At 36.2% G+C, this 24,425-nt stretch overlaps 2 protein-coding genes across 3 annotated transcripts; one reads left to right on the top strand and one right to left on the bottom strand.

Moving 5' to 3' along the window:
* Window positions 1–140: 140 nt before the first annotated feature.
* Window positions 141–9,847, top strand: LOC113048907 (ankyrin repeat domain-containing protein 13A-like). 2 transcript variants are annotated; one of them, XM_026210869.1, is made up of 15 exons: window positions 141–420; window positions 1,147–1,282; window positions 1,646–1,770; window positions 2,906–2,951; window positions 3,041–3,184; window positions 3,393–3,582; window positions 4,116–4,182; window positions 4,355–4,436; window positions 4,854–4,915; window positions 5,784–5,914; window positions 6,013–6,170; window positions 6,873–7,013; window positions 7,178–7,353; window positions 7,441–7,490; window positions 7,996–9,847. In XM_026210869.1, exons 1-15 carry the CDS (start codon window positions 277–279, stop codon window positions 8,189–8,191), a joined length of 1,848 nt encoding a protein of 615 aa, XP_026066654.1. In that variant the 5' UTR covers window positions 141–276; the 3' UTR covers window positions 8,192–9,847. The 2 variants fall into 2 exon arrangements, with proteins under 2 accessions (XP_026066654.1, XP_026066653.1); XM_026210868.1 differs by having other exon boundaries at window positions 7,441–7,502.
* A 5,410-nt stretch (window positions 9,848–15,257) lies between these two features.
* Window positions 15,258–24,151, bottom strand: LOC113049928 (sodium-dependent serotonin transporter-like). Its single transcript, XM_026212675.1, has 13 exons — window positions 24,028–24,151; window positions 22,655–22,789; window positions 22,220–22,439; window positions 21,354–21,492; window positions 21,148–21,282; window positions 20,313–20,416; window positions 18,987–19,114; window positions 18,784–18,896; window positions 18,024–18,155; window positions 17,327–17,426; window positions 16,990–17,090; window positions 16,173–16,340; window positions 15,258–15,344 (listed from the first exon to the last, which is right to left on the bottom strand). Exons 1-13 carry the CDS (start codon window positions 24,149–24,151, stop codon window positions 15,264–15,266), a joined length of 1,680 nt encoding a protein of 559 aa, XP_026068460.1. The 3' UTR covers window positions 15,258–15,263.
* Window positions 24,152–24,425: the final 274 nt, after the last annotated feature.

Genomic DNA, 24,425 nt, shown 5'->3' with positions numbered 1-24,425 from the left:
TAGGCTCTTATCGATCATTTTATATTGAGAACATTGTTTATAAATGTAACTAAATGCAATAGTGTTTGGAGGAAAGAATTGCCGACTGACTGGATACACCCCCCACCCGAATAGTTTCAACCTGCCACTTCCTTGTTTTTCAAAAGTTTATTTTGAAAAAAAAAAAGTTGGTTGCGTTTTCGGCGTCCCTTTTCCCAAAACCCACTTGTTTAATAGTCAGAGTCACTGTATTAATTATTAACAATTAATTCAACGCATGCATAGTTTTGATGGTTCATGACAGTAGTGAGCTCGCAGCTTGATCGAGGCAGAATGTTGTCGGCCACCGCTGCCAGCGTCGAGGATTTCAGCCTCAGGTTTCCACTGCATGCCCTAGTGTGGGAGAATGACTACAGGAAGCTGGAAGAAGAGATACAGACGGTATGTGTGTGGGGGAAATCCGTGCATGCTGATGTTGGTGGTGCATCTGGTGTTAGAATCATCACACTGCTGTGATATTTCTGCCTCCAGTGGATTTCATGACATCCATTTAATAATCTAAAGAAATTGAAATTGGTATATTATTTGATATTATTGCAAAATGCTTCATCAGCTTGCCATTCACTTTTTAACCACAGCACTGCTGTGTGTCATTGCACTGGAGAGCTGGTGAGCTCATTCTAACATCAATAAATCTTCATTTTACTGCACCAGGCTGTAGATCACAGCTTTGTTGGGGGGAAAAGCGTAAGCTAAAGAAAGAAATGAATAAATTGCAATTCAAATAAATAAATAATAATAATAATAATTCATTTAGCAGCAAGTAGAATTATTTTCTACATGATATTTCACACACATTTGTAACGTTTATTTAACAATTACATAATGTTTCAGTAAATTGTGTCTTTATTCATGTAAATATAGCTACCTTTTAAGTTTTAGGATGATCTTATTTGACCACCCATGCCATTTGAATGATTGAATACTGCTGCTACATATGACAGGCATCGTCACCAATTCACACGAAGAATATCCAGTGTTTTGATTAATGACAGTTGCATTGCATATTTACATTTTCATTTTTTAAGAGCAGTGCTCATGATTTTTGGCATGTCTCCATTACCTCCCTAAGGTATGTGTTTATGTTAATGTTTACATTCCTTTCAGAGTAACATTGAAGAGGTGGATCCCAGGGGCCGGACGCCTCTACACCTGGCCGTCTCTCTAGGACACCTGGAGTCTGTAAGAGTGCTGCTCCGACACGGCGCAGACGTTTCCAAAGAGAACGACAAAAATTGGACAGGTGAGAATAGAGCGTATGAATTGCACATTAGTCTACTTTATAGGTCTTCGATGGTGTTAAGACATCAGATAGTTTTACAGTATCTTCATGACAGTATCGCCCACAAGAATACCATTAGAGGACTATAATGACCTCTTGCACATCAGTAGATTTCCCAGCCAGTGAAAGCGTTTAATACTTCTGGTAGGGCTTTTTTTTTTTCGGGATGCAGTGTTGTTTATTCTCTAATGATCACTTTCTCAAAAACACTTACTGGTCATTTAGCAGATGTGATTTACAGTGCACTGTAGAATAGAAGCTAGTATGTTTACCTTTCCATTACAAGCCCATGTTCTTAGATAAAGATGTGTGTTTTCTGCACAGTGCTGCAGGAAGCAGTCAGCACAGGAGATCCAGAGATGGTGCAGCTGGTGCTCCAGAGACGAGATTACCTTAAAGCCTCCACCGCGCTGGGTGGTGTTCCTGAGTTACTGTGCAAGATCCGAGAGGTGCGTCTGCCATTTGATTCTGTGTATTACTTGGAGGAATTTTGAGCTATTATTGTATAGTATATAAAAGTAAGATTGTAGCTGCATTTATTTGATCAAAAGTACAGAAAATGTGAAATATCATTACAATTTGAAAGGGCTGTTTTCTAATGTAATATGTTTTCAGATATAATTTATTCGTGTGATGTCTTCAGTGTCACATGATCCTTCAGAAATCATTCTAATATGCTGATTTGTATGTGTCTTGGATACATATGGTGCTTAATATTTTTGTTCAGGATTCTTTAATGAATTGAACGTTCAAAAGAACAGCATTTATTTGAAATAAAAGTCAAATGAATTGGTAACACTTTAGAATAAGGTTCCATTAGTTAATGTTAGTTAATGTATTAATTAACATGAACAAACAATGAATAATACATTTAATACTGTATTTATTCATCTTCGTTAATGTTAGTTAATGAAAATACAGTTATTCATTGTTAGTTCATGGTAATTCACAGTGCATTAACTAATGTTAACAAGCACAACTTTTGATTTAAATAATGCATTAGTAAATGTTGAAATTAACATGAACTAAGACTTATAAATGCTGTAGAAGGATTGTTCTTGCTTAATTCATGTTAACGAAAGTAGTTAACTAACATTAACTAATGGAACCTTATTCTAAAGTGTTACCAATGAATTTAATATTATAAACATCTCTATTGATACTTTTTAATCGGTTTAATGCATCTATGCTGAATGAAATTATTTATGTCTGTAAAAAATTCTGTTACTAAATTTTATGTCCTATTTTGGCTGTGATTTAGCTGCACAGCCATTAAAAAAAACTTTTAACATCAAAGGCATTTTGATATTCATAGATGTTTCATTCCTCAAGCAATCAGTATGACTTCTTTCATTCGTCACGAGCCTCTTCTGTTCTAAGGTCAAATATGTTACCTTTTTGTTTTACTTTCACTATTCACTGTTTACAGCACATACTTTCTTACTACCTAACAATTTGCTCTTTGATGCTTTTTGAAAAAAGTTTTATTGGGAAGCCAAAGTGTCGCCCTGACGCTTGTGTTGAGAGGTGCGTTGAAGCCCACGTGAAAGCACCTAAAGTCTAATGAACCTCTTTTTGTCCTAGTCTCCAGATTTCTACATGGAGATGAAGTGGGAGTTCACTAGCTGGAGTAAGTGCTCTTTTCTTCTGTACATCAACTCTTATGGCTTTATTAGGCTGTAGAATGATCCTCATCTGCTGCTTTTGCTCTGGATCCAGTTCCTCTCGTATCGCGTGTGTGTCCCAGCGACGTGTGCAGAATCTGGAAGAGTGGGGCCTTTCTGAGGGTGGATATCACCCTGCTGGGCTTTGAAAACATGACCTGGATCAGAGGAAGAAGAAGTTATATCTTTAGAGGAGAAGGTTATTTTCTCTGCCTGTTTGCATGTTTAAATAGACTAGTCGACTTTTCTGACCATCTGTGGTTTATGAATGAATGTGCTGGTGCTGTGTATTCTTCTGAAGCTTATAGGAAATTCACATTTGTATATTTACTAATGCACTTCATTTGAGGAATGGAGAAATGCCTGATGTTTATATCATGAGGACTTTGCATGTGCGTTCTTCACAGATAACTCTACTGAGCTGATGGAAGTTAATCACGAGGATGAGGTGGTGGACACTGAGCGCTTCGATCTCTCTCGTGAGATGGAGGACGTCACACTGGACTCCATGCAGCCCGCTGAACAAGAAGTAGCTAAGAGGCTAACAACACCCATTGTCAACACGTATCTGGACACAAAGAACATTGCATTTGAGAGGCATGGCCCCTTATATAAGATTTACATCTAATAAATATACTGTCATTCAAAAGTTTATGGCTTTTTGAAAGAAGTCTCTTTCAAGTGTGTAATTAGATGAAAAACATAGCATCAAAATAGCTGTTTTCTATTTTAAAATGTAATTTAAGCTGATTTTTCACCAGCTTTTATTTCATATCTTAAGTTTTACATGAAATCATTCTAATATGCTAATTTTGGTGATCATGAAGTGTTCTTTTAATGTTAAAAAGTTATGCTGCTTAATATTTTCTGGAAACAACTTTTTTTTCAGGATTCTTTCATAAATAGATTGTTTAAAAGAACAGCATTTATTTGTAAATTCTGCCAAATTCACACTTCCTTGCTGATTTTTTATTAGTTTTTTCTTTAAAAGAAGGCTTTCTGACCACACATTTTTGAATGGAAGCTTATATGAAAAATGTCTCACATGGAAATCCATGAACATTGTTGCACACTGACTATTCTTTGCTATTGCTAATGAAATGCTAATAAAAAATGCATTTTGTGCTCAGGTCTAAATCCGGTATCTGGGGTTGGAGGTCAGACAGAACAGAAGTAGTAAATGGATTTGAAGCCAAGGTAAGCAAAAGACCAGCTGTTTGTGAGCTACAGTACCATTAGGAATGACTGGAAGGACAAAAAAACTCTATTAGAGTTACAAAAAAGTGTGGCTCTCGTTTTAGAGCAATGAATTTCAGAATAAAGCAGTCTTCGACCAGTAGGTGGTGATACTGTTTTTGTGCTGATACAGGTTTTTTCAGTGAACAATGTGAACGTTGTGATTCGCACCAGGACGGAGCACCTCACAGACGAGGAGAAGGCCAGGATAAAAAGTAATTAACCCACTTTAAGATTTACGCTATAAATATCATACCCCTTTTCTACCAAAATGGTGCTGGTGCTGACCGGGAACTGCAAATCTCTCTCAGAACATCCCTGTGTTCCCACTTGAGTTATGAACTGTGATCTAATTACAGTACATAACTAGTATAGTACTAACTCTAGCATAGTTTTGTTTTTCCATCAGATTAAGATGATTTGAATCTTAATCTGGCAAATTTATCGGTTTCAGACTGTAGGGATCAGTTTGAAGCCAATTTTCTTGCCAATAATAGCAATAAAACACATGAAATAGTTCCAGACTGGGTTCCAGCTCTCCGTCGGTGGTAAAGGGTCTGTTGTCGGTTCCCTGGAGTTCCTTGTTATGTTAACTGGTTAATATCAATTACTGATGCTTTTGATCTCAACAGGCGAAAGGAATGTTCTGGAGTCTTTACTCGGGACAGTAGAGCAACAGATCGGTGCTCAAGGGGTAAGAACACAAAACAGACACATTGAATTAGTTTTCTTCTGATGGATTTGGATGCTGCAGTCACACTTACAAATAGGGATGCACGATAAATATCGGTCAATAATTAATGCGCATGTCATCATTAGAGATGCACATTAATTATCGGCCGATATTAATCGTGCATCCCTACTTACAAATTAATGAATGTCAATGATCATGTTCCACCAATGTATGAAAAACACAAAAAATACTATTTTTCAACAGTATTCTATTGATTTATAATTCAAAACCTAACAAATTTGCTTCAATAGTACTACTGTTCTTTTAAATGTGTATATATAATTTTTTTTTTCTAAACGTGTATAATAGTTTGATATTTGTGACCCTGGACCGCAGAACCAGTCTTAAGTGTCACTTTTTCGAAATAGAGATTTATACATCATCTGAATAAATAAGCTTTCCATTGATGCATGGTTTGTTAGGATAAGATATTATTTGGCTGTGATACAACTATTTGAAAATCTGGAATCTAAGGGTTCAAAAAATGGTAATACTGAGAAAATCACATTTGAAGTCGTTCGAATGAATTCTCAGCAATGCATATTACTAAACAAAAATTAAGTTTTGATATATTTACGGTAGGAAATTTACAAAATATCTTCAGGAAACATGATCTTTACTTGATATCCTAATGATTTTTGGCATAAAAGAAAAATCTATCATTTTGATCAATACAATGTTTTTGTATATTGCTAAAAATATATCCCAGTGACTTAAGACACATTTTGTTTTCTAGATCAAACACATTTATACATTTTTACGTGTACATTTAAAAAAACATTTTACAAAGTATTGATTCGGTATTGATAATTTCTATGTACGATTACAGGACATGACTATGGAGTATGCCACTGCCACAAACCCCACAGCTATTACTCCAGAGGAGTACTTTAACCCCAACTTTGACCTGCAGGGCAGAGACATCGGTCGACCCATTGAGCTCACCATCAGAACACAGAAGTGAGGCTGACCATTCACTTCATTCAGTAAATAACTAATATATTACTCACATGTTATTGAAGAAATGGTTAAGTTTTTGTGTTTGGACCCCTTCTCAGGTTTAAAGGCACCCTGTGGATGAGTGAAGAGCATCCTCTGTCTCTGGTGGAGCAGGTCACTCCCATCATTGACCTGATGGCTCGCACCAGCACTCACTTTGCCCGACTCAGGGATTTCATCAACCTCAGATTTCCCCCTGGCTTCCCTGTGAAGATCGGTGAGTGAGAAGAACAAACAGCCCTATAAAATTCGCATTTTTAATTTAATGCATCAGATCAAATATTAACCTCTCTAACATGCGACAAAACTGCCAGTACGTGCTTAAAATTAAACTAAATGTTTGCAAATTGTATATTGAATTGTTGAAGAGAGTTTAGCATTAACTAATCTAGCTTTTGTGTTTCAAGTCGGTGGTCTTTAAAGAAAACTTCATCCAATTTACATTTGGTAAAAGGGACATGTTCCCTTTGTTTTTCACCTTGTCCAAAAACTCTAGTGAACCAAAGTCAAGTATAGCAAGGCAGGAAAGACTGATACTGATTTTGCATATTTCTTGTGTGAAAATACAAGAATGACCCATGCCTTTTTGCAAAGACCAGACTTTATGCACGTTCTTCATGACCCACTTTCAATTAAACATTTATTTACTCAGTCCCAATTTTAATGCAAGAAGAAAACTTTAATGGATTACGCTCACTCTTGTACTTGTTTGCTAAGATTTAACCTAAAAAATGAGATTTTTTTCTCATATGTTACATAAAATTGATCTGCTGTTTTGTTTATTCCAACTCCATGAGGATAGCGTTAGATGCTGACATGGCAATAAAAATAAACTAACCAGTCTTGTGAATGGCTGTAATATGAGTCAGAACATGCAACTAACTAGATCGCAGGTTTGATTCTGTTTCTGTTTCTTCAGAAATCCCTCTGTTTCATGTGTTGAATGCCCGCATCACATTTGGAAATGTCAACAAGTGCAGTACAGATGAACCTTTGGAGTCCAACCAATCAGCTTCTACACCCACACCTACAGAAGAGAAGTGTGACAGCCAGGCTTCAGGTTTGAACATATATTGATTCCTCATCTGTTCCAGAATAAAGAGGCACAGAAGACCTGTTAACTGTCACAAAATTAGCCATTAGTTCATAGTGGGATTGAGTTACTGGTTTATTGATCCAGCAGGGAATGTTAAATGCAGTATGTTTTACTTCCTGCTCCTGCAGGATCTGCTCCATTCAAGGTATGTCCATCTGTGTTCGTGGCACCTTCACACTATCATCACCGAGGAGGCTACCGCCAATCCAACACACGCCATTACACCCCAGCCAGTCATGATGAAGAGCTGCTCCAGTATGCCATTCACCAGAGTCTGCTCGAGTCCAGCACACTCAATTCACAGGTCAGAGAACTTCCTGTTCCTGCATTCTGTGCATTTCTTGATAAAGTATGTCTCTAACATGCAGTCTGGCTGGCTGTTTTGTTTTAGGACACTTGGAGTGATTCTGATGGACAGGCAACACAATCCACGATGAATCAGTTGAGCGATGGGTACTTTTCCTGTCCAGGGGCACATACTGTTTTGTTTTTGTTTTTAAAGAAAAATAGACTTCTAAACGGAGTGCATTAAATTGTTATATAAAATAAAAACATTTATAATGCTACAAAACATTTCTATGTAAAAAAAAAAAAAATAGTTTAAACTTTCTATTCATCAAAGAATCCTGAAAACAAACTGTTTTCAATATTGATGGTAATAAGAAACGCTTCTTGAGCACCAGATCACAATATTAGACTAGTAGAAAAATAGATTTTGAAAGAAAAGTGACACTATATGGAATAACAGCTGCAGGAAGATTAGCTTTGGCATCACAGCAATTAATGACATTTAAATACTTTTTACGTTAAATTAACGCACATGAAATGTCTTACAAAATTTTTTTACAAACTCTCAGCAACCCCAAACTATGGGTAGAGTGATCTTTCAAAATGTAATTTCTTGCATGCATTTATTAACCGGTCTCTTTCTGTCACAATACCTCAGGTCTGGGTCTGAAGGAGTTTTAGTAGACCTTAGTGACACCACGCCCTCAAGCCCTGGCTCCACCTCCAGCCCCGACTCTGAGCTGCGATTGGCTCTGGAGCTCTCGACCCGGGCACAGGAGGAGGAGGAAAGGAGAAGGAAGGAGGAAGAAGAGGAATTACAGAGGATTTTACAACTCTCCTTAACAGAAAAGTGACAGTAAGACGAGGGAAGGAAAGAAAAAGGGAGTTCCTGTTATTGCCATAAGCATTAAACCTTTTTATTTATACTCTTCTTCAGATTCAGTGCAGTTCTCTGTCGCCACTGAAATACGACTACACATAGTTACATATCACAACATCCGAACATTTCTGCTGCTTTATCGTTAAACAATAAGCAAACATGCAGTTTCGTGATCATTCATACATTTGACAGCATTTTCAGACTTTCTTTTCCTACTTTCAAAAAGGTGATCATGCATGTATTTTACAGGAAACCCAGTGCTGCTTTTTGAAGATTACATGGTAGAAAGGTTGTGACATCCTGACAGTAATGACTAAATAATATCAGCGTTTGTTTTGACGCAAAAGAAGGTTGTTTTGCATTAACGTTAGCTTTAGGTTTATTTTAATACTTCGTCTCAGGGTTAAACTGATGTTCACCAGTTGTCAGTTCCTTAAACCATTTTATAATCGCAGCCAAGGAAAGTGAAAGAACTGAATGTTTTACACGAAGGCAGAAGGACAGTACCATTTTCAGCCCAATGTGCTTTTGTCATTTAACAGCTTCTGACTGAAGCATCTCTACCGTAAAGGCAATAAATCACACCGCCGTGCCTCGCCGGAGAAAGAGGCACTCAAACAGACCGGGATATTTCTGAAAAGGCCTGTCCGATGTAAGCCGATACGCCTCAAGCTTTTAGTCTGCCTAATCAATAAAACCGCTTAGATCACCATGAGTATGTTGTAATGCAAAGAATGAATGTGGCCGTATTGGGTCACTTTTCTGGCACCAAGCAAACCTCATGCTTCACTAAACGCCAAGGAGAATGTGTGACGAAAAGAGAAAAGCAGCTGTTTTAGTCTGAGGGAATGTGTGTGGTTGGACAGCATTGTTTGCTGAATGAGGTTCTGAAGTGGTAAATGTGGGAGAACCTGCCCAGCTCTGTTTGGGAATCTTTAGGGAATCTCACGCTGTTCCTTCCTGTTGAAGCTGCCAGTGCTATTTATTTTGTCAACGTGTTTTTTTTTTTTTTTTTTTATGTGTTGTCGACTTCTTTCTGTAAGTGTTTCAAGCCTTGTGAGTCTCAAAAGACGTCTGAGTATTGACTTACATCTTGCAGTATCTCTCACTACTTTTTGTATGAAGCTTGAACCGATTTTAACCATATCTCCTGGCACCTCATTATATGTCATAAATGGACATTTATATACTGCTTTACTGTTCTTGTAGCGAACCAGAATCGGAGGATAGGGGCAGCCACAGTCTCAAGGTTATAATCGCGATGTTTTATATTAACAGGACATTGATTTTAGTTTCCTGTATTATTCTCATGCTGCATTTAAATAACGGAGTATATGAAATCGGATGTTCTGGCTACGGTTATCCACATATCATGATTCCTGGACACAGTTCTGTCTCATTCTTTATTTAAATCCTAATTTAAGTCTTCACTCGAGCTAATTGCCAAAATGTTTAATGGTCTCTATCGGATCAGGGTTAGTTTTGAATTGTGATGTTGCAAAATGCAAGAGAAAGTATCATTAAGTATAATAAGCATGTTGAAGAAATCCTGAAGGCATTTGTAAACTGTGATGTATATTTGACACACACACAAACATTTTTTTTTTTACTTTAATAAAAGCACTTTATTGACTTTTTGGTGTTTCATTAACTGTGTGACAGTTGCATAGCTTCGGCAAATCAAATAAAAAATGTATAAAAGCAGTCAAGGTAGTCAGATCAGTATTAGTTCTAAACATTTAATTTTTCTTTTAATTTTAAAAGTGGTTGTTCATGGCACAAATTTATGAAACATCAAAATTACAAATACGTATATCTTGCCATCAAAAACATGAAATTGCCTTTTGATATATTTTTTTAACTCTTAAGATTGATGCCGTTCTTATTCATGTATTCACTTCAAGATTTTAATTCCATTAGTTTATTAGTTATTGTCACATGATCATTTATAACGTCCTGTGCCTCATGAATTTTATTAAACAAACCAACAGATGGCACTGTTCTAATGCATACTGTGTTTTTCTTTTTTTTGAATTATGTCTTGACTATATTCAAAAGGAATTGACAATTATAATTGTAAATTGTATTTGCAAGTGTGTTTTTTTAATATGTTGACACAACAAATTTGACAATCCAATATCCAAGATGACACCAATTCAAGTAATGCAATTGTAAAAAGCATGTATTAGAGGATGTGGCATGAAGGGCTCTGATCATTTACTGGCCTTATTCACTCACATCTCATACAGATGTGCTTGTTGAATATTCATCCAAAGACATACGCTGAAGTAAGATATTATCTGTAAATATGCAAGTATCCATTTGTCCTCTGTTTATCCTGTGTGAGGGAGAGATAACCTGCCCAGCAGATGCTGATCTTATTGTGTGTGACTGGATTAGAAGGATGAGTTGTTTCTCTCCTCTAATGAGAAAAATAAATGCACTCCGTGACTGGTGCAATTGAAAAGAGGACACTTGGGCAGACAAGAATGGAAATACTGAAGCTTAGTGCAAATGTGATGGAAGTGTAAATATGTTAATTATTCATAATATTATAAAAGCACCATGTTGCTAACTTGCTACGATACCAACTACAATTATATTACTTTTAATAGTAGCTTACACTCAGGAAAATGTTATTTGTATCTTACCCCTATTCCCATATAGCCTATATATTAGTACTTTAAAATATTAGTTGCATTTAGTTATTTATTTTGAACACAAGCACATTCATACTGATTCATGCATTGACTTTAATTTATTCAAGAGGTCTGACATTCAAAAAAACTGTCAAATAAACATCTTACAATAAATAATATTTTAAAAAAATAAATACGTTTAAATTCAGACTGTAAACATTTTAGCAGCGTGTAAACCAAAAAAAACATCAAAATTTAGTATGCATTTGTTTAAGATAGTGTTCAGTTTTAAACAGTAAATTTAATTTTTAGAGAGATCTGAACTTGATTACAATGACGTTTAATCGGAGTTTAGGACTCGATTTAATTAAAGCGTTGCAGGGAAGACGCTAATGGATTTATCAATATTAATTAGCTCATGCTGACGTTGCTTCGCAACCTTCCAATAGCGAAGGGTTGAATCCTGACGTTGCGTTGTTCTCATCCAATGGCTTGGCTCGGTTCATTAATATTCAAAACAAAGCCTTCTCCATAGTAGTATTCAGTTCCCGGCGTCTTTCATCTTGAGGGGCTTGTCACCTGCGTCGAAGGGGTTTGTAGACACACACTGCCATTCCAATCATGACCACCAGCAGTGTGCACAGAACACTTATTAGAAGAACTGAGGGAGGAGATAAAATGAAAAGACAATTCAAATAAATCCACTGATGCTCATCTGGTGCAGTGCATTGCGATCATATTTTAACAGAGGCCGATTTAGCATGAACAAATGACAAACTGCGCTGTCATTACGTGGTGACAATGGCAGGTTCACCCTTTGTGGATATAACAGGCCTCCTTACAAAGGTTCTATCGCGCGCGCTTGTGTGTGCAAATTAAATTCTTACCCAGATTTTGCCTCAGCAGGACTTCATAAGGTCTATCATGAAATCTAGACTCTCCCAGTTGAGCATTTCCAGAATGGAAAAACATTATACAGGAAGCGATGAGAAAAATCAGGCGTGCTCCTGACATTGTAGCGAAACGGCGAGCAGGATGCATCCCAATCCACAGATACAGCTCGACGCTCCTGGAAGGTCCTAACGCCGTCGGGATAAACCAACATGCCCTTTCAGTGTTTCCCTCAATGCGGTTGTGCAAGTTGTGCCTAATTGATGTTATATGGACAGACTTTGTTTTTTAAAATATTTACCATAAATGCAACGATGATGCTCTGTAAATGTATTTATTTATTTATTATGCGCGCAATGCTGGCCACATCTTAAGCAAAAGCTGGATTCTGGTTTTTTTTTTTTTTCAGTATTTTTTATAGGCCTATAATGAAATGAAATCTGACCATTGTCTAAAAACCAACATGCTGGTGCTGTTCATATGTCTTATATTACTTCCATGTCTTTTATATATAACTACTGCAGTCATCTTGAAACTTAAAATTATTTCATAGTAGGCCTATTGCCAAATATTGGTAGACCTCACTATTTTGTGCCCTGGACAAAGAAAAAAAATCTCTGAGTGATTGATTAGGGTACTTTGGTCAAATGAATGAAATGTGTTATATTTGCCAGCTTTTGAAATGGTGTTAAGTATTTATAGTATGCAATTTAATGCCAAGGTAAGAAAACACAAAATGAAAATATTTACTTTGCTATACAATGTTAATAATTGTGGAAATGCGTCATCACAGAAAGTCCATTAATTTTAGATTTTGCCTTGTTAATAGTTTGTTTTCTGTAGAGTATTCATAGGTTTAAAGGGTTAGTTCACCCAAAAATGAAAATAAGCCCATGAATTACTCACCCTCAAGTCATCCTATGTGTATATAACTTTTTTTTAGACGAATCCTGTCGGAGTTATAATAAAAATTGTCTTTGATCTCTCAAGTTGTTTAATGTTGCATGCATCAGTCCAAAAGAGGTTAAATAAAAAGCGCCCATCCATAAAAATTAATAAAAAAGTGTCTCACATGGCTCCGGGGGTCAACAAAGCCTATTGTAGCGAATCGATGCATTTTTGTAAGAAAAAAATCCATACTCAAACTGAAATAATCACTTTAATCGAGCTTGCGCTCACAGTTGGAAAATGAAAACAGTTCCGGGGGAATGACGTACAAGGTCAGCATCTAATTTGTGACCGTTGTTTTGTTTTGTTTTTATCTCTCCGCTCCATTTCCACAGCTTGTGAGCACAAGCTACAATAAAGCGATTATAACATTTTGAATATGGATATCAATTTGCTATGGGAGTCGTGGCCTAGTGGTTAGAGAGTATGACTGCCAACCCTAGGGTTGTGGGTTTGAACCCTGGGCTGGCAATATCACAACTTAGGTGCCCTTGAGCACTGAACCCCCAAATGCTTCCCGAGCACTGCAGCATAAATGGTTGCCCACTGCTCCAGGTGTGTGTGTGCACTTTGGATGGGTTAAATGCAGAGCACAAATTCTGAGTATGGGTCACCATACTTGGCTGAATGTCATGTCACTTAAAGAGGCTTTGTTCACCCCCTGGTGCTGTGTAAGACATTTTTGTTTATTATTATTTTTTATGGATGGTTGCTTTTTATTTCACGTCTTTTGGACCGATGCATGCAACACCTGCTGAGTGGCATTAAAGATCAAAGACGATTTTTAATCTAACTCCGACTGGATTCATCTGAAAGAAGAAAGCCATATACAGGATGACTTGAGGGTAAGTAACTTATGGGCTAATTTTCTAACCCTTTATTAAAATTAACCAACAAGTGTAGACAGTTTAAAATAAAATCTGTATTTTACATTTCCCAATCATTTAAACAAAGTAAAATGGTAATCTGTGACCATAGAAATGGCTTACATTTAGAACTGCATTCATGTTAAATTGGTATGTTTCTTATAACAGAACTTCTCAATCATAGACCTATAAGTAAATGCGATTCACTGAGAATGATTTTTTTTTTTGTCAGCTGAACCCATTTGCGTAATCATTTTTATGTTAAAATGTTTAATTTTAAGTCATCTTCAGCTTTTTATTATCTGTTTGCGAACCTTAGTTTGTTAAAGAATTTTCTACAGCCTGAACTTTGCCTCATGAAACACAGTTATTGCAGGTCACATACAGTTTGTCACTCACTAGCCTTTTTCATGCAACTCTTGGTCTTTCAATTTTGGTAATTAACAGAGGAGCACAGAGCCTGCAGCCCTTTTGTTAGGCTTCTCTGTAGTTGAGGTCCACCTCTCCTTCAGTCGCCTGCACTGAAGCCTTTGATCCATTCTGCGGTCTCTGCTAGAAGTGGCTGAATGTGGAATAGCATTATCTTTGCTCTATTCTCTCACCCCATACCTGAAACTGGCTGAACTGAGCTGCGTTTCCCAGAGCTGCGATTGGTGGCGATTGAAGATCTGGTCTTTAATAAAACATCTCATTTAAATGCCTGACACAATGCCGTGCTCTTTCCCCTTGTGTGTTTACAGATGCTGGATACTGCAGCTCAATGCAAATCAACATGTTAATTAAAGTGCAAGGCTGTTGACGCTAACAGAACGAAAATGGGAATCACACATAGCATTGTACATCTGAAATGATAGATTGATAAATAAATAGATAGGAATGTTCAGCACAGCTTTATTAATTTTCCAAACATACACACAAGCAAAACCCTCTGCCACAACCTACAGTGCAGACATAGTATATGAACCTCATTTTGAACTATCCGTAATAAGACATTCATAGCAATTAAATATTTGGTCACGTTCAGTAACATCCTCAGCTCTTTATTTGGAAAAAAAAATTGTGAGAAGAAAATTAACACATTACACAGGATTGGGGCTCAAATTTTGTTAGATAATGACAATTTCATATAGTGTTAGTTCAGAAGAAACCCTTATTTTTGTCCTTTTCTTGGTGAGGTACTGTACAATACAAGTTTTACAAAGTTTTTACATAAAGTAGAGATAGTATTTAGTCAGAGTTAAGGCAGAAAAAAACACCATTATGATTCAATCTTGACAACAGTTATTTCTGAAAATTAAGTGAGAAATGTGTATGAAGTTCTTGTTCTCATTGGTTGAATTTCTCACAGTGAGGTAATCTCACTTACATGTATCTCAAAAAACATTTTGTAATATTAAGGGTACTTACTAAAAAAAAACAACACTGACCTCTTCATCTTATACATAAACCTTAAATGGAAAAAAAGAACATCAATCATTTATAAATTGCACAGATTATTTAATTAACATTTATAATTTACATTGAATGTTTTCTTTTTTTCAGATTAAATCTAATATGCGTCACTTTTGAATATTTCATTTTTTTTCTGGACAAATCCCTAGAGCTATGCAAAAGTTGCTTAGTTGGCCGTGGACATGTGTAACCCAATATTTGTGGGGGGATTTTTGTGTGAGTTGTGTTCAGTTGTTTTCCTCTCAGTGGTCTATAGTATAGGACTTAGGCCCATACTGTCTGTGTGGATGTCTGGCAGTGTTCTCTCCGGTCGCAGACATACAGCAAGACGCTGAAATTGAATTGAAAACAACATGTGAGCAACTCATCAATCCATTTTGTGAATTTCAAGGAATGGGAATCACCCTCAGTTTGTTTCTTCGTTAGAACAGATTTGGAGAACTTTAGCTCTACATCACTTGCAGCCTCTGGGTGAATGGATTCCTTCAGAATAAGAGTCTAAACGGCTGTCAAAAAACATAACAATAATCCACAACATGACTCCAGTCCATCAAATAATGTCTAGAGAAAGGAAAAGCTGAATATTTGTAAGAAATAAATCCATTGTCGCTTCTAGCCAAAGTCCATAATGCATAATACCGTGAAAAGTCCATCCACTGTTGTTCTCTCACATCAAAACCTACCAACAAATTTGTTCAGAGCTGTTTTGGACTGTTCGCTTGTAAACAGTGCTTGATCTGCACATGTTTCTCTCCTGATTCAAACAAGATTACTTTTTCACTGGAGAAATCAATATAATAGATGGAGGACTCTATCCATAGTGGTGGTTTCAGGTTAAAGTCATTTTAATGACAGATTTGTTTCTTGCAAACACACAGCTTTTCACTTCACAAGACAGTATATGATGGACTGGAGTTACGTGGATTACCTGTGTTTTTTTCCACAGCTATTTGGACTCTCATTCTGGTGGCACCCATTCACTGCATCGGTGAGCAAATGATATTGAGCAAAATTTCTCCGATTTCATTCTGATGAAAAAACAAACTCATCTACATCTTGGATGGCCTGAGAGTGAGTAAATTATTTTGGATGCAACAAGAATGCTTTTCAAGTGTGAGTAGTTAATTTGGTCAACCAGTGGCTCACATGCATGTCTCACCTGTTTAAGAGAGCCTGGGGTCCACACAAGCTTGTACACCATGTAGACGGGGATCCATATGAAAGAGGACGCTCCGATGATGTAACCGACTGTGATGCTCCAGTCTGGGAACTCGTAGTCGAATAGTGAGAGGGTCTGAGGGTTCAACAGTGAGCTGATAATGATGTACTGAAGAAATGAATGGGAAACATATTCAGTGAGTTAAATTAGAATAATAAAAATAAATAAAACTTCTCAGTTGCTTTAAAAAGTTCCATTTATCAAACATTAAAGTTTTTCTTTAAAAAGTATTATCTCATTTTAAGAGTGTTTGAACAATTCAGGTTAGAATAATCTGTAGGTCACTGCAGTCTCTGGATAGATTGATACATTTGAAAACATCTTTAGAGTGAGACTCTGATCAGATTATTTTATATTCAAAAGGTCAATATTATCAAGTGACAAATGTCTTCTCTCCAGCATTTCAAATAACCTCTCTAACACCGTCTCAGGAGATGAGACAGGCAGCCGTTTATCGTGTTTGTTTTTTTAAATGATGAAAAAATGGTTGTGGGAATGTCAGCCGTGTGTGGAAGCCCTGGCCTGTTGAGATGAATGCAGAAGTATCAGAGGAATATAATGCTATAAGGTTGCATGCGGTTTGACATTTGCAGACTGGGAATTGTGACCGTGTGGACAGGTGAGGGGATGAGATTATGAAGGTGTTAAGGGTGGAAAGGAGGTGGTGGATGCTTAAAGAGTTTTCAGAGCATGATAAAGGACTTCATCATTTCACAAACTTTACACATACTGTCAGGACATCTTTGTTTAAACTTACAGCAAGAAAAGCTGGGCTGATGGCAACCCAACACACTCTCCAGAAGAGTCCGGGAGTATAGCCCAACATTGATTTGATATCATTGCTGAATCTGTTAATACCTGGAGAAATTAGACATGATATTTAGAAAAGAAATAACAGATATATTACAATTTAAAATAAATGTTTTTGAAACAGTTTCAATTAAAAATGGCAAACTGTAATATTTTAAACCTTAATATTTTAATATTTTTGTGGAAAACATTATACATACATAACAGAATTTAGTGTGTGTGTGAATATATATATATATATATATATATATATATATTCACATTTTTTTATATAAAAACCTTACCATAAAACCAGGATACTGCTGTGGCCTCCAGAAAGACTATAGCTATAATTGAAGAACCAACTCCAAATTCTTCTAGTAACTTTACCACATATGCACCACCCTTGCAAAAAAAGAACAAATAAAAATTAATAAAAAAAAAAAAATAATTATTCAAAATGGTGTACAATTATTTCATTATGTCATCCTGGTATCGCAGACTCACTCTCATTTAATTCAAACCCAGCTGCTGGCATTTTGCTATACTTGTTTTGTACATTGTAATGGATTATAAGAGAACAAAAAAAAGTGATAAGGTCTTAAAACATTTTTGTCTTAATTTTTTTTATTGCCTTTTTGTTGTGAAAGGTTGTGTATTAAGTGGTTTTACTGCACTGTTTCCCTTAAATGTCCATCTAGTTTGAATTTGAGGCTTGCTCGCAACTACTGTCTTCACGGAAGCTTTGCGTTCAAATCAATATTTTGCGTCAAATTATTTACTAATATGACAAGTTGCTGTGTAATAAGCGGAATAATGTACATCCAGCCAGTTGTTCTCTCAGAATAAACCCCTTCAGGCTGATACAAGATTTGAACAACCGGCTGGATGTACATTATCCCTGACATATTCTATTTCACACACTCTGTTATTATAATATTGTGTTTCCCTGCTGAAAGGTACATTCAACACATTGAGATCCAGAAGTGTACTGAAACTCACTGTAGTAAGGGTGCCGAGAGAGCCCAGAAAGCAAACAACCACCAGTCCAAAAACAAACAGCTCTCTCCGATGAGACAGGGTGTCTGGGTACTCATCCATTACAGCTGTGATTATGGCCTCTAGCCCACCAAACTGAGGCAAGAAAGCACACACAGAAAAAAGATGAACACTCAATCATAAATATTGCTATTGCAGGACAGAACTGTAGATAAATATCTCTCTCTTTTAGTTCTGAGTCTTTATTAGTAATGTTTTATAATTCAGCTGTTGAATGCACAATCTCCATTCAGGCTTCTTGCAGATCATTTCAGATTTTGACATACTTTTGGCATTTGAAAACTAGAAAAAGATAAAAGTCTCACATTGGCTTACATAAGCAGTGATATCATTGTAGTAAATTTCATATTGAATTGGAACTGGCATTCTTTCTGAATTATAATCGATATCTTTGTTGTTTCGTCTCTTTAGCCATCAACAGTCATGCATCGATTCTCATGCACAGCCTAAAGAAACAAGATGTGTGCTGCATGCTGACTGTCAAAACAACAAACTTTAAGATGACTCTGATGCCATTTAATTTAAACAGAGCCAAACTAAAAATATGTAGTTGTTTACTTGCTTCCTTTCATCCGTATACTCAAAACTAGTTCTGTATCATGTTTCATATCTGTATTTCTATACATTATATACTTTTGCTGGCTTCACATGCATATTAAGAAATATTGTTTCTGCACATTTACAGGTATAAGTGTATTCATACCGTGCTGTCCAGTCCAAGAGTAATCATCATCACAAAGAAGATGATGGCAAAGAAAGTCGACCCAACCATATTTGCAATGGCTTCAGGATATGTGATGAAGAGCAGACTGGGTCCTAGAGGAGGGATTGTATGTTATTTTTGGTTTGATGCAGCACATCTACAGTAAAACTCTAAATTTTTAAAAACCAAAAATGAAAGCTTACCTTTGTCCCTGGCTACATCCTCAACGTTTACATTTCTCTGTTCGGCCATATATCCCAGGACAGTGAAAATAACAAATCCTGACACAAAACTTGTCAGGCAGTTGACCAGACTGGTTACAATAGCGTCTCTGTACAAATCACAAATAGAAAGTAATTTACAAACTAAATTAAAAAAATGTGATGGCTGACAGAATTTGCCGTGGGCGGTTGCCAGATCCCATGTCCATATGTAATATTCTCATCTTTAGATATGACTTGATCTGTTAAGATTGCCCATATGGCTCCTGACTATCTTTTAGCGCACAATTCAATTTCCTATCACTCAATATATCTCTTCAAATTGGCCGTAATTTGCAGTTCTAATCTTGTTTTTATATCATTAACTCGTGTGGCAGGGCATTTGTTTTGATTCATCATATGATTCATCAGAACCCAGTTCGTTTTGATGCCATTCCTCCTTGGTTAGTGGACACAGAGCCGAATGTAAATAAATGGCTAAACTATAGATAGAATCAGAATTAAGAGTGAGTGGGAATCACATTGGCCAGAATTGGCAGGTCTGTTTTGTAACAGCACAGTATAAGTTTGCTCTTCTGTTCATAGACGACTATCGAAACTTTGGGGTCAGTAAGATTTAAAAAAAAAAAAGAAATTAATACTTTTATTCAGCAAGGAAGAATTACATTGATCAAACACAACATTTTATTAGAGCCCCGCACATGAAATGCATGAAAAATGATAAATCGTGTGCACGATTTACTAATTAGTTCCCTCAGTTTGCACAATTTAGCAAATCAAGGGAACGCAATAATAAATTGTGGGAACGCAATAGTACTAATCGTCTGCAAGTTTTAGTACATTGAGGGAACGAATTAGTTAATTGTGTGCACAATTTATTTATTTCTTCTTGCATGTCAAGTGTGGACACATGCATTTCACATGGTCTTTTGAACTTTATGTCCATCAAAGGATTAAAAATATCATAATAATTGCATGGTTTCTTCAAAATTCTAAAATGTTTTCTGATCAGCATATTAGAATGATTTCTGAAGTATCATGTGACACTGAAGACTGGAGTAATGATGCTGAAAAAAAAAAATTCAGCTTCATAGTAAAAAAAATAACAACAAAAAAAAACATTTAAAATTGTAATAGTATTTCACAATATTACTGTTTTTACTGTGTTTTTGATCAAATAAGTGCAGCTTCCAGATAGATATTAAAAATATCAAACAACCATGAAGAACTCAATGCAAATGCTGATAAACAGAGGATGCTGAAAATTCCACTAGATCAGTGTGATGAAAATGAAGGTTTTGTCTGTACCTGTAGCAGTTATTGTTGAAGGGGTTGTAGCTGGACAGGGCGAGCAGAACGCCAAAACCAGGACCGAGAGAGAAGAAGATCTGTGCAGCTGCATCAACCCATACCTAAAAAAACAAATCATACTATAAACCAAAGTGTGGCTGGAGCCAAACACATGAAAACGAATCGAATCATAAAGATAATTTATAAAATTCACTATATTTCAGTTCCAATTCAGGAACTTAAATGGTGAGGAAATGCTGAAGACAATGACATCACAGAATACTGGGATTAAGCAGTGCACGATCACATCTGAAGTTTGTGTGTGTCAATTAGTATGAGGGCCTTTCATGATGGAAAACCGTTTACGCATATCATTAGTCCCTAATGCTTTATTTTTGTTCCCATCACGGTTTTCCGCAGTTCTGCATCACCTAGCAAACAGCATCTCATGACTCGAAATATGAAAATGCAGTTTTTCCTATTGCCTCTATGGACCATTTATATACCTGAGACAATATTTGTTTATTTATCATGGAGTTCTTTATTATTAACTTATCTCAAAATTTATGAAGAAATATCCGCTTTATGAAGTCCATAATTTCCCCAGGTCAGTCCATCTACTAGTGATTCATGACTTTCCTGCCCAAATGCCTCAGATCTTTTTATTACTGCATGAAATAAAAACACTTTCCTACATACATGCATTTTGCAATCAAAACAGCACATAAATACATTTAAAAGGGTAACAAGAGTAAGTAAAGAATGGCAAGAAACAACACAATGTAATTTAACAATAAATCAATGCTAGACGCAAAGGGAAAAGTCTGAGCAGTGGTAAGAGAAAAGCACTCACGCTGGTCTCCTTCAGTTTCTCCCATTTGGGATTGAGGTAGAACACCACTCCTTTCCACGCTCCTGGCAAAGTTGCACCACGGATCATAAGGATCAACAGCACTGCGTACGGCAGGGTGGCAGTCACCCATACTACCTGAGAGAGACACGGGAGGATGAGAGGATGTAGAAAGAGGTGTTTTTCCTCAAAACACAGAACTCAGCTACCTTTCCTGAAGTCTTGACTCCTTTCCAAAGGCTGAAGTAGACGATGGTGAAGATGAGGAAGAGGCAAAGCGTGAGCTGCCAGCGAATGTATCCCACATCCTCAAGCCCGGATGATTCATGGACTACCAAGACATTCCTCCTGTTTTAAGAAGGATTTACAAATACAGTCTGAAACTGACCTGAACTACAAAGCATATGCATACAATACTTCAGTAAAAAAAAAAATCTGAAATATAAGAAAGAAATGTTGATGCAATAAAAAAAAAAAAAAAAAAAAAATCTGATCTCCACCAATTTAAAAATGTGTTATCAGTCATTTGCAGTTCTTTAGGAATTTAACAAAAAGAATGATGTATTATTTTCGTTGATTGCAATTTGCTTTGCATATTTATATATATTCGTGCTGTCAAACAATTAATCACGATTAACTGCATCCAAAATAAATGTTTTTGTTTGTATATAATATATGTGTTTACTGTATATATTTATTATATATATACAAACACACACACATGCAATATATATTTTGAAAATATTTACATGTATATATTTATATTAATATAATTTATTATATATATATATTTTCTTAAATATATACATGCATGTATTTATATTTATATATAAACATTATATACACACACACACACACACACACACACACACACACACACACATATATATATATATATATATATATATATATATATATATATATATATATATATATATTTATATATATATGCTGTTCCACCTTTCATCCACAATGCTTTTTTTTCCCATTGTTATTTATTTTACTAAATCTAACCCTCATTGTCTTTCCTTCACTCTTTTCTTTGCCATATTTGCAGCCACTTACATGCACTTACGTGTAAAACTCCTCGGCAGGTGAGCGTGAATAGTTAGTCCAGGTCACATTGTCTTTTCCGAAGTAGTTAGTGCAGTTCTCTGTGTTCCATTCATTATCACAGCTGGTCCAGGGCAGAGTGCTACTGAAGGAGGAGTAGAGGTAGAACAGGGCCCAGGCGATGATGGTGTTATAGTAGAAGGACACATACAGTGCAATGATGCAGATGGCGAAACCAATACCTGACAGGGAAGAGAAAGTGATGTCAGTTTTTTGATAAAGAAATCTCTCAGTATGACACTGTGTTCGTTTTCTCTGTCCATCTATCTCTGCAAACGTCTATTAGTCTATTAGACTTTGAACCAATCCTAAAGTTAGAAGTATAGAAAAGTAAACATTTATAGACCTTTAATGCTCAAACCTTACAATATTGTACATGAAAAAGAATGTATCTCACCTTTAAAAATAGGGCAAATATGTTTCCATATGGATATGGCACCTGTCCTGTGGAACTGTCCCAGAGCTAACTCCATATAGAAAAGTGGCACTCCACCGAATACAGCCATCAGGACATATGGAATAAGAAATGCACCTGAAGAACACAATAATAACAGATCAAAGTGATTTTCTAATCTCTCAAATCAGTGAGATCAACAAAGGACAATCTGAACACTTACTAGCAGGTTGTTTTTTTTTTTACTAGTACTTATAAAGCACATGAATGCCTTGTTCTGTATAAGCATATTATAAATCTCTGAAACCTACCCAATACCAGATCATAACTACTACATCAACTTACTATCAATAAGCTGCAAATTAGGACTTTATTGAGGGAAAACTCTATAATCTAAAGTGTTACCATATCTTCCACTAAGTAAATTTATCTGTATGTTTTAAGTATTTATGTATGTTATTAAATCATGTTTCTTTTCAATAATTTCAATAGGTTACTTTGAAAACATGGGATGAGATTTGTAGTGTGACACTTGTTGATCTCAGTTTAAATCATGAATACATGATTGATGACCGCAGCTGGCCATGTCTGCTTCACATGTGCACCGGAGCAGAAGTTTAAATAAACATAATTATAATAAGCATTATTTAATATATTGAGAATACAAACCAAAAAGGAAAACATGTTACATTGTTAAATCAGGTTAGTCTGTAAAATATTCTTGGCAGAAGCATGGTTTTCTTGTTTGTTGCACCTATATGTTTGTTTTTTTTAAAAAATTTTACAAAATTAACAGGTCAAATATTGTAGCCTTCAGGTTTTTAATTGCGTATTATCTCTGCACTATGCTAATATGTTTTCAGACTCGACTCAGCATTGTCTTTTTTTTTTTTTTTTTTTTTTGTGAGTGAAGAGGTTAAATTGGTTGTGGCATTCGCATCACTGATTTTGCTTAAAAACTTAAGACACCAATTAAAACCTAACGTTTTAGTTTTATTGAGTTGGTTTAGTCTAAGATATCCTCAGAAAACACGTTATGTTGCTTATTCAGTTGTTAAGATGTTTGTCAAACAACTAAAACAAAATAGTAATTTCAGCACCGTGGACAGCGCATCCGCTCTTGTGCTTTTAAATGTAATAACATTTCAATTGATCAGTTGAAGTAGCAAGAAACTATTTTAAATGTTTTTGTGAATGGATATTATTGTACAGTGTTATTTAAATTTTAAAAAGTAAATATAAGTAAATACATACAGTTCATAAAAGTTTATAACACTTACCACCGCCGTTTTGATAACAAATATATGGAAATCTCCAAACGTTTCCGAGATCTACCGCAAAACCGATGACTGATAAAAGAAAATCCATTTTTTTGCCCCATTCCTCGCGGGACTCTGTCTGAATGATGACGGGCACCGGGTTGCTGTTGTACCCGGGGTTCTTTGGAGGACCTGGGTTGCAGAGGTGCCCGTGAGCCAGCACCTGCTCTTGGTGGGGCATCTTCGATGGTCCCAGTGACTTGGCAAACTGCAGAAGTACTTATAAACTGCCTAAGAACTGCCTTTTGTGAGTTTCTTTGGAATGTAAAAAGTAGTAAGAATATTTGTTTGGATTATGCTCGACGTGCGGTCAAAAGAGGCTGCGCGGGGGACAGCAGCATGCTGCTGTGGTTGATTTCCCTGCTGGTGGGAGGAAAGGTTTGAGGTTTAACCAAGAGTCCCCCACCTGAGCGCGAGAGCTCTGATCAAATGAGATGCGCGCGACTACATCACTC

The sequence above is a fragment of the Carassius auratus genome, chromosome 30, assembly GCF_003368295.1.
Source record: "Carassius auratus strain Wakin chromosome 30, ASM336829v1, whole genome shotgun sequence".
Taxonomy (NCBI): domain Eukaryota; kingdom Metazoa; phylum Chordata; class Actinopteri; order Cypriniformes; family Cyprinidae; genus Carassius; species Carassius auratus.
Note: the sequence above shows the minus strand (reverse complement) of the source record. Positions and strands in the feature narration are given on the sequence as shown.

Excerpts from the sequence above, each read along its gene's own strand:
- LOC113049928 (XM_026212675.1), bottom strand. The coding sequence starts at position 24,151 with ATGCCCCACCAAGAGCAGGTGCTGGCTCACGGGCACCTCTGCAACCCA. Across the intron at positions 22,790-24,027 it reads AGAGTCCCGCGAGGAATGGG|GTGCATTTCTTATTCCATAT; the intron begins GCAAAAAAATGG and ends TGTGTTCTTCAG. Across the intron at positions 21,493-22,219 it reads CCTGCCGAGGAGTTTTACAC|GAGGAATGTCTTGGTAGTCC; the intron begins GTAAGTGCATGT and ends TTCTTAAAACAG.
- LOC113048907 (XM_026210868.1), top strand. The coding sequence starts at position 277 with ATGACAGTAGTGAGCTCGCAGCTTGATCGAGGCAGAATGTTGTCGGCC. Across the intron at positions 3,185-3,392 it reads TTATATCTTTAGAGGAGAAG|ATAACTCTACTGAGCTGATG; the intron begins GTTATTTTCTCT and ends CGTTCTTCACAG. Across the intron at positions 6,171-6,872 it reads TGGCTTCCCTGTGAAGATCG|AAATCCCTCTGTTTCATGTG; the intron begins GTGAGTGAGAAG and ends CTGTTTCTTCAG.